Here is a 15939-nt window from a genome sequence, read left to right as displayed (position 1 = left end):
ATATTTTTTTTTAATGAAGATATTCTCTGAGAAACTTCTGACTCTACTAGAACAGGTAAGAAGGATATTGGGTGTCTCAAAAGCAGAAGAGAGGGAGAAAGGAACAGAGAGATTATGTATAGAAATAATAGCTGAAAATTTTCCAAGTCTGGGGCAAGAACCGAATGCACACATCTACAGAGGTATAATAGAACACATAAATGTTTCAATGCAAAAGACCTTCTCCAACACACACGTATTAAAACTGTCAAAAGTCAATGAATGAAAAGACTTCCCTGGTGGTGCAGTAAGCAAGAATCTGCCTGCCAAGGTGGGAACAGGCACTGGGGATGATGCCTGGTCTGAAAAGATTCCACATGCCACAAAGTCACTAAGAAGGGGCACCACAACTACTGAGCCTGTACTGTACAGCCTGTGCTCTGCAGCAAGAGAGGTCACCATGGTGAAGAGTAGCACCCCCAACCTCCGCAACCAGAGAAAGCCCCAACAAAGCAAGGAAGACTTGGTGCAGTCAGAAATACAGCAAATAAATAAAGAAAAATTTTTTTAAAAGTCAGTGAAAGAATGCTGTTTTTATATACTAATATCTCTCTATATATAGATAGATAGATATGACAATCAACAAAGACCTAGGGAATTAAATACAGGAAAATAAACTCAATATCTTATAATAATCTATACTAGAAAAATAATATAAAAAGAGAATATATATATATATATATATATATATATATATACTGCTGCTTCTAAGTCACTTCAGTTGTGTCCAACTATGTGCGACCCCATAGACGGCAGCCCACCAGGCTTCCCCATCTCTGGGATTCTCCAGGCAAGAACACTGGAGTGGGCTGCCATTTCCTTCCCCAATACATGAAAGTGAAAAGTGAAAGTGAAGTCGCTTAGCCGCATCCAACTCTTTGCAACTCCATGGACTGTAGCCTACCACGCTCCTCTGTCCATGGGATTTCCCAGGCAATAGTACTGGAGTGGGGTGCCATTGCCTCCTCTGATATATATAATTTTCTCTATACCTGGAACTAATATGACATTGTAAATCAATTACATTTCAATAAAAGTTATTAAAAGGAAAGAATATTAAAGGTATCCAGAAAAAAAGTGAGCACCCTGCAAAGATACCTGCATTGGGTTATCAAGAAATTTCTTAGCGCAGAATCCATAGGCCAAGAGAGAATGGAATATCATTCTCAAATTATTGTGATATAAAAACTGCTAGCCAAGAATCCTCCATCCAGCAAAGGTGTCCTTCAGATATGAAGAAGAAATAAAGGCTCTCCCAAATAAAGAAAAGCTGGGGGTGTTCAGCACCCAGAACCATCATAAGCAAAGTTGAAGTGTTCTCTTCTACTTCAAATGAGAGGGCAGAAGTACCAAAAAAAATCAAGTTGATAGGCAAAAACAGAAAACTTAAACTATATACCAGAGTAAGTCAACTCAATTTAAATAAATAAATAAACAACCATATTAAAAATAGGTAGAGGACCCTCAATAGACATTTTCCCCCAAGGAAGATATACAAATGGCCAACAGACACATGAAAAGAGGCTTAACATCATTAATCTTCAAAGAAACAGAGACCAAAATTGCAATGAGGTACACCTTCACACAGTGAGAATGGCTATTATCAAAGAAACAAAAAGCAACAAGTTGATGAGGGCCACATGAGACCAGGAAATGATACACGAATTTCAAAATTTCTTCTTCTGAAATTAATAGGGAAACCAGAACTGCAGCACTTTATATTTGCACATTTTATCCCCATGTACCAGATCACTGTGCTTAGAAACCTGCTTATTATCCTAGCCACCATCTCTGACTTCACACACCCATGTAATTCTTCTTTTCCAATCTGTTCCTTTAAGATACATTTCACATTCATCACCATCCCAAAGAAGGCAAAGCCATAACCTATGAATATACTTTTACCTACTCTTTGTCGATTTGGGCAGCATTGTACTGACCACAAAGACCTATGACCACTTCATGGCCATCTTTCAAACTCTTCACCATCCTGTCACCATGAACACCACCAGCCCCTGCACCCCTCCCTACACACACACTTGTGGATTGCTGGTTCTGGTGTTTGGTACATGAATGCCCTACATTCTTTGTTACAAATATTAACAGTGTTGCAACTTTCCTTCTGTACCTTCTTGGAATTCTGTACTTTTCCTGTAAAAGCAAATAAGAGGTCCAAATAGTCAATTGTGACACCTTTCTTAAAGACATGATGATGTAATTTGAAACTGTTAAATTTCAGGTTGGTAATTGGTTCCCAGTTCCAAACTGGGAAAGGAGTATGTCAAGGCTGTATATTGTCACTCTTCTTATTTAACTTACATGCAGAGAAATGCTGGATTGGATGAAGCACAAGCTGGAATCAAGATTTCCAGGAGAAATAGCAATAACCTCAGATATGCAGATGACACCACCCTTATGGCAGAAAGTGAAGAGGAACTAAAGAGCCTCTTGATGAAAGTAAAAGAGGAGAGTCAAAAAGCATTCTTAAAACTCAACATTCAAAAAACTAAGATCATGGCATCTGGTCCCATCACTTCAAGGGAAAGAGATGGGGAAACAATGGAAACAGTGAGAGACTTTATTTTCTTAGGCTCCAAAATCACTGCAGATGGTGACTGCAGTCACAAAATTAAAAAACACTTGTTCTTTGGAAGAAAAGCTTTGACAAACCTCAACAGTGTATTAAAAAGCAGGGACCTTGCTGAAGAAAGTCCATCTAGTTAAAGCTATGGTTTTTCCAGTAGTCATGTATGGATGTGAGAGTTGGAACACCAAGAAGTCTGTGTATCAAAGAATTGATACTTCTGAACTGTGGTGTTGGAGAAGACTCTTGAGAGTTGCTCGGACTGCAAGGAGATCAAATGAGTCAATCCTAAAGGAAACCAATACTGAATATTCACTGGAAGTACTGATGCTGAAGCTCAAGCTTCAATATTTTGGCCACCTGATGTGAAGAGCTGACTTGTTAAAAAAAAAAAAAAAAGACCCTGATGTTGGGAAAGATTGAAGGCAGGAGGAGAAGGGGACAACAGAGGATGAGACAGCTGGATGGCATAACCGACTCAATGGACATAAGTTTGAGCAAGCTCCAGGATATGGTGAGGGACAGGGAAGCCTGGCATGCTGCAGTCCATGCGGTCACAAAGAGTCAGATACAACTGAGTGACTGAACAACAAATTTCTTACCTGGGATTCTTTACTCTAAGATAGTTTCCTCTCTATCTGGAATACCATCAGCTTGGGGGAAGTGCAAAGTGCTTTCCACCTGTGCATCTCACTTCTCACTTGTATCCTTGTTTCATTGCATGGGCTTTGAGTGTACCTCAGCCCTGTGGCTACTCATGCCCTTCTGCTTAGAGTCAAGTGCAATCACCTCAGTGATGTACACTGTGATCACACCTATCCTGAGCTCCTTCATCTATAGTCTAAGGTACGAAGACATACACAGGGCTCTGAAAAGATTATTAGGAGTGGCAAGTATCAAAGTACCACCAGTGGTAGTGTTAAAGAAGTTCCCTTCTTTCAGGGTGTAAAGAATTTGAACTGGAATCTGATATTGCAGCTCAAATGATCAGAAACACAGTCCCTGGGCCACTAGAGACCTGAGGAATCCGAATAAACATTTGAACCACAGACCTTGGTGATTTGTATGAACAAATTGTATGAACAGTGAATTTATAGATATTCTTGTCTGGAATAGGATTTCTCTCATTCTTATGCTGCCTTGGACAGGAGAATTATTTGTATTGGGTGCTGTTCTGTGGTTTATAGAAGATTAGTAGCATCCCTTCAGATATTTCCAAGTATCTCCAGTGTCAAAATCATGTCTGGTTGAGAATCACTGGGACAGAGTTCCAGAACTAAGAGACCTCAATCCAGACTCCTGCCCTTACTTGGTTTGTACTTTTAAGAAGAACATTAAATCCTTCTGAGTTCCAATCTGACAACAGAGAATGGAATTCAAAAAAGTGCTACCTCAAAAAACGCACTATTTAAAAAATTAAATTTGGTAATCACTATAACATGCTAAGATAGTTTAATAGTCATGCGTTAGTCACTCAGTTGTGTCCAACTGCTTGTGACCCCATGAACTGTAGCCTGCCAGGCTCTTCCGTCCATGGGATACTCAAGGGAAGAATACTGGAGTGGGTTGCTATTTCCTCCTCCAGGGAATCTTCCCGACCCAGGGATCAAACCTGCATCTCTCACATCTCCTGCATTGGCAGGCATATTCTTTACCACTGAGCTACCTGGGAAGCCTGGTTTATGGTCATATTAATATCATACCAGGCTTCTCTGATAACTCAGTAAAGAATCTGCCTGCAACACAGGAGACCCTGGTTCAATTCCTGTGTCAGGAAGATCCGTTGGATAAGGGATAGGCTACGCACTCCAGTAGTCTTGGGCTTCCCTTCTGGCTCAGCCGGTAAATAATCTGCCTGCAATGTGGGAGACCTGTGTTTGATCCCTGGGTTGGGAAGATACCCTGGAGAAGGGAATGGCTACCCACTCCAGGATTCTTGCCTGGAGAATTTCATGGACTGTATAGTCCATGTGGGGCAAAGGGTCAGACACGACTGAGTGATTTTCACTTATCATATCAACATATAAATATTTTTCTTATAAACATTTTATAATGAGAAACTAAAGGGCAGCTGTTGACTTCTGATATAACTGAGAAACTTGTAATTGGCTTGCAAAAACTAGTATGAATCCAGGGAGTATAATACCCACATTTTTATATTGAAGGAGCAAAGTTATCCCCAGTTCTGAAGAGGGAAATAGTAGTTTTAAAGATTTCAGTAGTTTTTTTCTTTTTTTCTCTATCTCTACCACAGATCAAAGCTTTGAAGACCATAGGGACCTCGTCAAGACAAATCCTCAGTGTTATAGTTTAAAAAGAATTAGATCTCAGGGATGTGATGAGGTTCTGGGAGCCTTAGTGCTTTGAAATCTGGAGAATTAAGGGGGAAGGAATGATAAAAACTGAATCACCCAACCTATAATGCAATCACCTAGCAACAGAGAATCAAGAGAAAAATAATTGCATTATGTCCAGCCCAGTGTCCCCAAGGGGAATCATGTACTTGGAGGCTGCAGTAACAAAAGGAAAATATGCCCAATTAGCTGACATGTGTGCATGCTTGCTAAGTCCCTTCAGTCCTGTCCAACTCTTTGAGACCTCACGGACTGTAGCCCTCTAGGCAACTCTGTCCATGGGGTTCTCTAGGCAAGAACACTGGAGTGGGTTGCCATGCAGTCCTCCAGGGGATTTTCCTGACCCAGGGATCAAGCCCCCATCTCCTGCGACTCCTGCATTGCAGGTGGATTCTTTATCACTGAACCACCGGAGAAGCCCTGTGAGCTGACACAAGAAGCTGGAAATATCTCTTCTGCTGCAGCCCCTCAGCCTGTGCCGCTTTGGTTGCTGAGGACCTAGTCCTTAATTTAGATTCCTGAATCTTTCTGGGAACCAATGTTTGATTTTAACCCTTCCTGTTGTCTTGTTTAGGTACAAAAATTTGGTCTGCATCAATAATTCAGAAAGGAACTTGGACTTCTACAGGGAAAGCCTTCTCTCTTAATCTTCAGGCAGGTGACAGCTCCACAATTCACACATTTCAGGAGAAGGTCAGAGAGGACGGAATCCAGGAACATGTACCTGAGGTCACTGAGAACCAATCTAGCATAGTCCAGAGGCAGGAGGTCACTGCAGTTATTTTCCGGCTTTCCTAATACTAGTGTATCTATTTAGGTAAAAAAAATAATAATAATAACGTGAAGCCTTCACTCGTCAATGTTGACAAATGGTAATAGAGGAAGTTCAGTTAGAAGGAATGGTGGTGGTGGTTTACTTGCTAAGTTGTATCTGATCCTTTTGTGACCACATGGACTGTAGCCCACCTGGCTCCTCTGTCCATGGAATTTCCCAGGCCAAAATACTGGAATGGGTTGCAATATCCTTCTCCAGGGATCTTCCTGACCAAGGGACTGAACCTTGGCCTCCTGGATTGCAGGCGGATTTTTTTACTTAAGAGCAACCAAGGCAGCCCCATGGGTTGGGAAGGAACTGGAGGCATAAAAGGCCTCCAGTAAAAGTAGACATTAAGTCTAGTAATCTTATTTATGAACTGAAGTAAACAAATAGGAAAAACTCCTCAGGAAAAATAAATATTCTGCTTCTTCATATAAAATATATCCAACTTTTGTTGTATTTCATTTATTTATTATTTTGAATTGGTAGTTTATGTTCCATTTGCTTATTCTCTTGAGATATATCACGTCATGAATATATCCCTGTTTATGCCCTTGAAAAAATATATTCTTCTTTATTATTATTTCTTGGGCATCAAGGTGATGCCACTGGAATTGGAATATTGATGAAGCAAGGAAACTTTTCTTTATTGCATCGTCTCAGGGGTCATTTGAGTTTATTGGATATTTTCCCTCTTAATTTGCCTATGTCCATTTCATTTTTCTTTTTCTTTCTCTCTCATGCTTTTCATTCTTCTCAAAATATCGAGAAGAAATGGGCCTTACCAACAATTTATTGTTCTATAGGAAGTTTATAAACTGGAATTCGGGGGAGGGTTGTGTAGGGAGATAGGAGGGAGGTTCAGAAGGGAGGGGATATATGTATGCCTACGGCTGATTCATGTTGAGGTTTGACAGAAAACAACAAAATTCTGTAAAGCTATTATGCTTCAATTAAAAAACACATAAATTTCTTAAAATCCTGAAACTTCTGGGTAAAAGTTATACATTCTTTTGGAGAAAAATAATTTGATCTGACAAGCTATGAATTTTATTTTATTTTTTAACTTTACAGTATTGTATTGGTTTTTCCATGTGTTAATCATTCATGGCCTAATGAGGGTGGATCTGGGTGACCAGTTTATGATAGTAACACAAGCCAGAAACATCGTGTGTGTGTGTGTGTGTGTATGTTTGCCTGTGCCTTGTGAAGAGAGACCAGTTCTTAAAGCAGAGGCATCTGTACTCATATGTTAAAATGACTTATAATACAGAGGTCAGAAGTTGGTCAATAGATGGAACTAAGTAGGGAAACGGACATAATTCGCAGGATGGTTTCAAACTAAATTCATAAAGTGCAAGGAACCACATGGAAGGAGGGATTCTCTATGTGCTGAAGGTTCAGCTGTAGCAGGGAGGCCACATTTTTCCCCAGCATCCTTGACATCTCTAATTACTTCCCCTCCTACTTATTCCTTCACCCCACTGGCTTCCTTGTTTTCACTTGAACATGTGGAACAAGCATCTTTGTCAGGTTATTAGCAGGGGCAGCTCCCTTTGCCAGGCACACACTTCTTCTGACATCACAAAGGCTTCTTCTCTCTCTTCAGGAATCTTCAAACATCACCTAGTTTGAAGCTCTTCCCTGAACACTCAGGACAAAATAACACCTCCTACCACTCTCTCCTTTATACCTGGTTTTGGTTTCTTCAGAGCATCTGTGACATTCTGATATATTCTATCATGTTGTATTTGAATATCCTCTTTCACCATCCTTGGTTGGGAGAGATTTATTTTTCATCACTTTCTACTGGGTCAGCACTAAATATGTATTTCTCAAATAAATGAAGAAATACCTCATTAGAACTCTAGAATATATGAGCTCTTTGCCAATGTGATGAGAATGGGACAAAAAATCTTTGTCAGAGATGAAATGGAGTATACTTTGGAAGAGAACTTTTCTATAAATAAGGTAATAAGTTCAATTGCTTCAGGGCTAAATAGAAATTGCAGTATTTCAGCTATGTGAATTATGCCAGTTTGTGTGCAAACTAGTCATGTTGTTTTTGGTTTTTTTTCCTGGTAGTCACCTCTACCCCATGGAACCAGGAAATAGTACACAAATTTCAGAATTTATTCTTCTGGGACTTTCAGAAGAACAAGAACTGCAGCCTCTCATATTTGGGCTTTTCCTCTGCATGTACCTAATCACTGTGTTTGGAAACCTGCTCATTATCCTGGCCATCAGCTCAGACTACCACCTCCACACCCCCATGTATTTCTTCCTCTCCAACCTGTCCTTTGTAGACCTCTGTTTCATCTCCACCACAATCCCAAAGATGCTGTGGAATATCCAGAACAAGAGCAAAGGTATCACCTATGAAGGCTGCATCACCCAGATGTATTTTTACATACTCTTTGCAGGATTAGATGACATTCTCCTAAGTGTGATGGCCTATGATCGGTATGTGGCCATCTGCCACCCCCTGCACTACATGGTCATCATGAGCCTCCGGCTCTGTGGACTGCTGGTTCTGATATCCTGGGTGCAGATTGCCTTGTATTCCTTGGTACACAGCTTAATGGTGCTACAATTGTCCTTTTGTCCAGTTGTGCAAATCCCCCACTTTTTCTGTGAACTCAGTCAGGTGGTACAACTTGCCAGTTCTGACAACTTTCTTAATAACATAGTGATGTATTTTTCAGCTGTCCTGATGGGTGGTGGTCCTTTTGCTGGTATCCTTTACTCATATTCTAAAATAGTTTCTTGCATATGTAAACTCACATCAACTCAGGGGAAGTATAAAGCATTTTCCACCTGTGTGTCCCACCTCTCAGTTGTCTTCCTATTTTATTTTACAGCCTTAGGAGTGTTCCTTAGCTCTGCTGGTACCCACACCTCACATTCAAGTACAGTCGCCTCAGTGATGTACACTGTGGTCACACCCATGCTGAACCCTTTCATTTACAGTCTGAGAAACTGAGATATAAAAGAGAGTCTAAAGAGATTGTATTTCATGCCTTGTATAAAAGACCAATTATACTAGTGCTCTGGATTGCATAACTCAAAGTATCAAACCAGAACTTTTTCTTTGATCATTGTGAAATAAAATTTTCTTCTTCCACTTATATTTTGGTATTTCCATTTTTTTTTTCTTTGAATTCAGTATCTTTATACAATATTAGAAACTCTCTTGTTAAGCTTTATTCTCACTCTTTTTTAAAACTATGTAAATGGGTTTTTTTTAATGTATATTTATTTATTTTAACTGGAGGTTAATTACTTTAGAATATTATACTGGTTTTGCCATAAATCAACATGAATCCGCCACAGGTATACACGTGTTCCCCATCCTAATTCCCCCTCTCACCTCCCTCCCGTACCATCCCTCTGGGTCATCCCAGTGCACCAGCCCCAAGCATCCAGTATCATGCATCAAACCTGGACTGGCGATTCATTTCGTATATGATATTATACATGTTTCAATGCCATTTTCCCAAATCATCCCACCATCTCGCTCTCCCACAGACTCCAAAAGACTGTTGTATACATCTGTGTCTCTTTTTCTGGCTCGCATACAGGGTTATCATTACCATCTTTCTAAATTCCATATATATGCATTAGTATACTGTATTGGTGTTTTACTTTCTGGTTTACTTCACTCTGTATAATAGGCTCCAGTTTCATCCACCTCATTAGAACTGATTCAAATGTATTCTTTTTAATGGCTGAGTATTACTTCATTGTGTATATGTACCACAGCTTTCTTATGCATTCATCTGTTGATGGACATCTAGGTTGCTTCCATGTCCTGGCTATTATAAACAGTGCTGTGATGAACACTGGGGTACACGTGTATCTTTCAGTTCTGGTTTCCTCAGTGTGTATGCCCAGCAGTGGGATTGCTGGATCATAAGGCAGTTTTATTTCCAGTTTTTTAGGGAATCTCCACACTGTTCTCCATAGTGGCTGTACTAGTTGTATTCCCACCAACAGTGTAAGAGGGTTCCCTTTTCTCCCCACCCTCTCCAGCATTTATTGCTTGTAGACTTTTTGATCACAGCCATTCTGACTGGCGTGAAATGGTACCTCATTGTAGTTTTGATTTGCATATCTCTGATAATGAGTGGTGTTGAGCATCTTTTCATGTGTTTGTTAGCCATCTGTATGTCTTCTTTGGAGAAATGTCTATTTAGTTCTTTGGACCATTTTTTTGATTGGGTCATTTTTTTCTGGAATTGAGCTGTAGGAGTTGCTTGTATATTTTTGAGATTAGTTGTTTGTCAGTTGCTTCATTTGCTGTTATTTTCTCCCATTCTGAAGGCTGTCTTTTCACATTGCTTATAGTTTCCTTTGTTGTGCAGAAGCTTTTGAGTTTAATTAGGTCCCATTTGTTTATTTTTGCTTTTATTTCCAATATTCTGGGAGGTGGGTCATAGAGAATTCTGCTGTGATTTACGTCAGAGAGTATTTTTCCTATGGTCTCTTCTATGAGTTTTATAGTTTCTGGCCTCACGTTGAGATCTTTAATCCATTTTGAGTTTGTTTTTGTGTGTGGTGTTAGAAAGTGTTCTAGGTTCATTCTTTTACAAGTGGTTCAGTTTTCCCAGCACCAATTGTTAAAGAGATTGTCTTTAATCCATTGTATATTCTTGCCTCCTTTGTCAAAGATAAGGTGTCCATAGGTGTGTGGGTTTATCTCTGGGCTTTCTATTTTGTTCCATTGATCTATATTTCTGTCTTTGTGCCTGTACCATACTGTCTTGATGACAGTGGCTTTGTAGTAGAGCCTGAAGTCAGGCAGGTTGATTCCTCCAGTTCCATTCTTCTTTGTCAAGATTGCTTTGGCTAGTCGAGGTTTTTTTGTATTTCCATACAAATTGTGAAATTATTTGTTCTAGCTCTGAGAAATACCATTGATAGCTTGATAAGGATTGCATTGAATTTATAGATTGCTTTGGGTAGTATGCTCAATTTCACTATATTGATTCTCCCAATCCATGAACATGGTATATTTCTCCATCTATATTTCTCTGTCCTCTTTGATTTCTTTCACCAGTGTTTTATAATTTTCTATATATATAGGTCTTTAGTTTCTTTAGGTAGATATTTTCCTAAGTATTTTATTCTTTTCATTGCAATGGTGGATGGAATTTTTTCCTCAATTTCTCTTTCTATTTTCTCATTACTAGTATATAGGAATGCAAGGGATTTCTGTGTGTTGATTTTATATCCTGCAACTTTAATGTATCCATTGATTAGCTCTAGTAATTTTCTGGTGGAGTCTTTAGGGTTTTCTATGTAGAGGATAGTGTCATCTGCAAACAGTGAGAGTTTTACTTCTTTTCCAATTTGGATTCTTTTATTTCTTTTTCTGCTCTGATTGCTGTGGCCAAAACTTCCAAAACTATGTTGAATAGTAGTGGTGAGAGTGGGCACCCTTGTCTTGTTCCTGACTTTAGGGGAAATGCTTTCAGTTTTTCACCATTGAGGATAATGTTTGCTGTGGGTTTGTCATATATAGCTTTTATTATGTTGAGGTATATTCTTTCTATTCCTGCTTTCTGGAGACTTTTTATCATAAATGGATGTTGAATTTTGTCAAAGGCTTTCACTGCATGTATTTTTTTAATTTTTAAATTATTATTACTATTATTATTTACTTTACAATATTGTATTGGTTTTGCCATACATCAACATGCATCCAGCACGTGTGTACACGTGTTCCCTATCTTTAACCCGCCTCCCACCTCCCTCCCCATACCATCCCTCTGGGTCATCCCCGTGCACCAGCCCCAAGCTTCCTGTATCCTGCATCGAACCTGGACTTGCGATTCATTTCTTAATTGATATTATACACGTTTTAATGCCATTCTCCCAAATCATCCCCCTACTCCATCTCCCACAGAGTCCAAAAGACTGTTATATACATCTGTGTCTCTTTTGCTGTCTCTCATACAGGGTTGACTCTGCATCTATTGAGATAATCATATGGCTTTTATTTTTCAATTTGTTGATGTGGTGTATTACATTGATTGATTTGTGAATATTGAAGAATCCTTGCATCCCTCGAGTAAAGTCCACTTTGTCATGGTGTATGATCTTTTTAATATGTTGTTGGATTATGATTGCTAGAATTTTGTTAAGGATTTTTGCATCTATGTTCATCAGTGATATTGGCCTGTAGTTTTCTTTTTTTGTGGCATCTTTGTCAGGTTTTGGTATTAGTGTGATGGTGGCCTCATAGAATGAGTTTGGAAGTTTACCTTCCTGTGCAATTTTCTGGAAGAGTTTGAGTAGGATAAGTGTTAGCTTTTCTCTAAATTTTTGGTAGAATTCAGCTGTGAAGCTGTCTGGACCTGGGCTTTTGTTTGCTGGAAGATTTTTGATTACAGTTTCAATTTCTGTGCTTGTGATGGCTCTGTTAAGATTTTCTATTTCTTCCTGGTTCAGTTTTGGAAAGTTGCACTTTTCTAAGACTGTGTCCATTTCTTCCACGTTGTCCATTTTATTGGCATATAATTGTTGATAGTAGTCTCTTATGATCCTTATATTTCTGTGTTGTCTGTTGTGATCTCTCCATTTTCATTCCTAATTTTATTGATTTGATTTTTCTCCCTTTGTTTCTTGATGAGTGTGGCTAATGGTTTGTCAATTTTATTTATCCTTTCAAAGAACCAGCTTTTGGCTTTGTGGATTTTTGCTGTGGTCTCTTTTGTTTCTTTTACATTTATTTCTGCCCTATTTTTTAAGATTTCTTTCCATCTACTAACCCCGGGGTTCTTCATTTCTTCCTTTTCTAGTTGCTTTAGGTGTAGAGTTAGGTTATTTATTTGACTTTTTTCTTGTTTCTTGAGGCATGCCTGTATTGCTATGAACTTTCCCCTTAGCACTGCTTTTACAGTGTCCCATAAGTTTTGGGTTGTTGTGTTTTCATTTTCATTCGTTTCTATGCATATTTTGATTTTTTTTATTTCTTCTGTGATTTGTTGGTTATTCAGTAGCGTGTTGTTCAGCCTCCATATGTGGGAATTTTTAATAGTTTTTCTCCTGTAATTGAGATCTAATCTTACTGCATTGTGGTCAGAAAGGATGCTTGGAATGATTTCGAGATTTTTTTTAAATTTACCAAGGCTAGATTTATGGCCCAGGATGTTGTCTATATTGGAGAAGGTTCTGTGTGCGCTTGAGAAAAAGGTGAAATTCATTTTTTGGTGCTGAAATGTCCAATAGATATCAAATAGGTCTAACTTGTTTATTGTATCATTTAAAGTTTGTGTTTCCCTGTTAATTTTCTGTTTAGTTGATCTATCCATAGGTGTGAGTGGGATATTAATGTCTCCCACTATTATTGTGTTATTGTTAATTTCCCCTTTCTTTTCTTTTCTTCTTCTTCTTTTTTTTTAATAGGTAACAGGTTTAATAAGCAAGTCTTTCCCTGGTAGCTCAGATGGTAAAGCATCTGCCTACAATGCAGGAGACCCTGGTTCGATCCCTGGGTCAGTAAGATTCCTTTGAGAAGGAAACAGCAACCAACTGCAGTATTCATGCCCGGAAAATCCCATGGATTTGGGGAGCCTGGTGGGCTACAATCCATAGGGTCACAAAGAGTAGGACACGATGAGCGACTTCACTTTCACTTCACTTAATAATCAAAGGAACTTATTTTTGAGGCTTGTCTTGGGCAGCTGCATGATGAGCAGATCTTCACTCCAGTCCACCAGAACCTTTTTTTCTTTGGACTGTGCTGGGTCTTTGTTGCTTGTGCGGGCTTTTCTCTAGTGGCAATGAGCAGGGGCTATTCACTATCTGTGGTGCGTGGGCTTCTTGTAGCGGTGGCTTCTCTTGTTGCAGAGCACAGGCTTTAGAGCACACCGACTTCAGTAGTTGTGGCTCGTGGGCTCATTAGTTGCAGTTCTCAAGCTCTAGAGCACAGGCTCAATAGTCGTGACGCATGGGCTTAATTGTTCCATGACATGTGGGATCTTCCTGGATCAGGGATCAAACCTGTCTCCTGCATTGGCAGGAGATTCTTTACCACTGAGCCACCAGGGAAGACCCTCAAGAATATTCTAAGATTACATAGAAACCTTAACTGAGTTCAGTCACATAACAACTTTCATACTTGTTAACATTTGTCTTACATATTGTGGTGCTTCTATGTTGGGTGCATATATATTTATAATCTTCATGGATTGATCCTTTGATCATTATGTAGTGTCCTTCTTTGTCTCTTTTCACAGCCTTTGTTTTAAAGTATATTTTATCTGATATGAGTACTGCTACTCCTGCTTTCTTTTGATCTCTATTTGCATTGAATAACTTTTTCCAGCCCTTCACTTTCAGTCTGTATGTGTCCCCTGTTTTGAGGTGTATCTCTCGTAGACAACATATATAGGGGTCTTGTTTTTGTATCCATTCAGCCAGTCTTTGTCTTTTGGTTGGGGCATTCAACCCATTTACGTTTAAGGTAATTACTGATAAGTATGGTCCCATTGCCATTTACTTTATTGTTTTGGGTTCAAGTTTATACACCGTTTTTGTGTTTCCAGCCTGGAGAATATCCTTTAGCATTTGTTGGGGAGCTGGTTTGGTGGTGTTGAATTCTCTCAACTTTTGCTTGTCTGTAAAGCTTTTGATTTCTCCTTCATATTTGAATGAGATCCTTGCTGGGTACAATAATCTGGGCTGTAGGTTATTTTCTTTCATCACTTTAAATATGTCTTGCCATTCCCTCCTGGCCTGAAGAGTTTCTATTAGAAAGATCAGCTGTTTTCCTTATGGGAATCCCCTTGTGTGCTATTTGTTGTTTTTCCCTTGATGCTTTTAATATTTGTTCTTTGTGTTTGATCTTTGTTAATTTGATGAAAATGTGTCTTGGGGTGTTTTGCCTTGGGTTTATGCTGTTTGGGACTCTGGGTTTCTTCGACTTGGGTGATTATTTCCTTCCCATTTTAGGGAAGTTTTCAATTATTATCTCTTCAAGTATTTTCTCATGGTCTTTCTTTTTGTCTTCTTCTTCTGGGACTCCTATGATTCGAGTGTTGGGGCATTTAACATTGTCTTGGAGATCTCTGTAATTGTCCTCATTTCCTTTAATTCTTTTTTCTTTTTCCCTCTCTGATTCATTTATTTCTACCATTCTATCTTCTACTTCACTAATCCTATTTTCTGCTTCTGTTATTCTACTATTTGTTCCCTCCAGAATGTTTTTGATCTCATTTATTGCATTATTCATTATATATTGACTCTTTTTTTATTTCTTCTAGGTCCTTGTTTAACCTCTTGCATCTTCTCAGTCCTTGTCTCCAGGTTTTTTATCTGTAATTCCATTTTTATTTCAAGATTTTGGATCATTTTCACTATCATTATTTGGAATTCTTTATCATGTAGATTCCCTATCTCTTCCTCTTTTGTTTGGTTGGTGGGCATTTATCCTGTTCTTTTACCTGCTGGGTATTCCTCTGTCTCTTCATCTTGTTTATATTGCTGAGTTTGGGGTGGCCTTTCTGTATTCTGGCAGTTTTTGGAGTTCTCTTTATTATGGAGTTGCCTCTCTGTGGGTGGGGTTATATCGGTGGCTTGTCAAGGTTTCTTGGCTAGGGAAGCTTGTGTCCATGTTCTGGTGGGTGGAGCTGGATTTGTCTCTCTGGAGTGCAATGAAGTGTCTATTCTAAGTCTTATATAGAGAGAGTTTTTATTTTTTTCTACTCACCATTTTCCTATCTTTGAATTAAAAATATTTTGTAATTCCCTTTCTTTGATGGAGTATCATAGAATTATGAAGAATTTATTAGGAGTTATGTCTTGATGGTCCTAAGATCGTGGAGGAATAGGATGGATAGACCACTTTCTCCCCCACAAATTCATCAAAAGAACATTTGAACACTGAGCAAATTCCACAAAATAACTTCTGAATGCTGACAGAGGACATCAGGCACCCAGAAAGGCAGCCCATTGTCTTCGAAAGGAGGTAGGACAAAATATAATAGATAAAAAGAGAGAAAAAAGACATAGGGATAGAGATCTGTCCCGGGAAAGGAGTCTTAAAAAAGAGAGAAACCAGGAAACACTCTAATGGCAGGTCTTTGGTGAATCTTGGAATCTCAGAGGGCAACATAACTGGGAGTAAAAATAAATAAATA

At 38.9% G+C, this 15939-nt stretch overlaps 1 protein-coding gene across 1 annotated transcript; it reads left to right on the top strand.

Moving 5' to 3' along the window:
* The first annotated feature begins 7892 nt into the window (after positions 1 to 7892).
* Positions 7893 to 8777, top strand: LOC102286997 (olfactory receptor 7A5). The gene has a single exon (XM_014478396.2). It carries the CDS (start codon positions 7893 to 7895, stop codon positions 8775 to 8777), a length of 885 nt encoding a protein of 294 aa, XP_014333882.2.
* The last annotated feature ends 7162 nt before the right edge of the window (positions 8778 to 15939 follow it).

Source organism: Bos mutus, chromosome 7 (assembly GCF_027580195.1).
Source record: "Bos mutus isolate GX-2022 chromosome 7, NWIPB_WYAK_1.1, whole genome shotgun sequence".
Classification (NCBI taxonomy): domain Eukaryota; kingdom Metazoa; phylum Chordata; class Mammalia; order Artiodactyla; family Bovidae; genus Bos; species Bos mutus.
The sequence above is the reverse complement of the archived record's forward strand: the minus strand, read 5'-3'. Positions and strand labels throughout refer to the sequence as shown.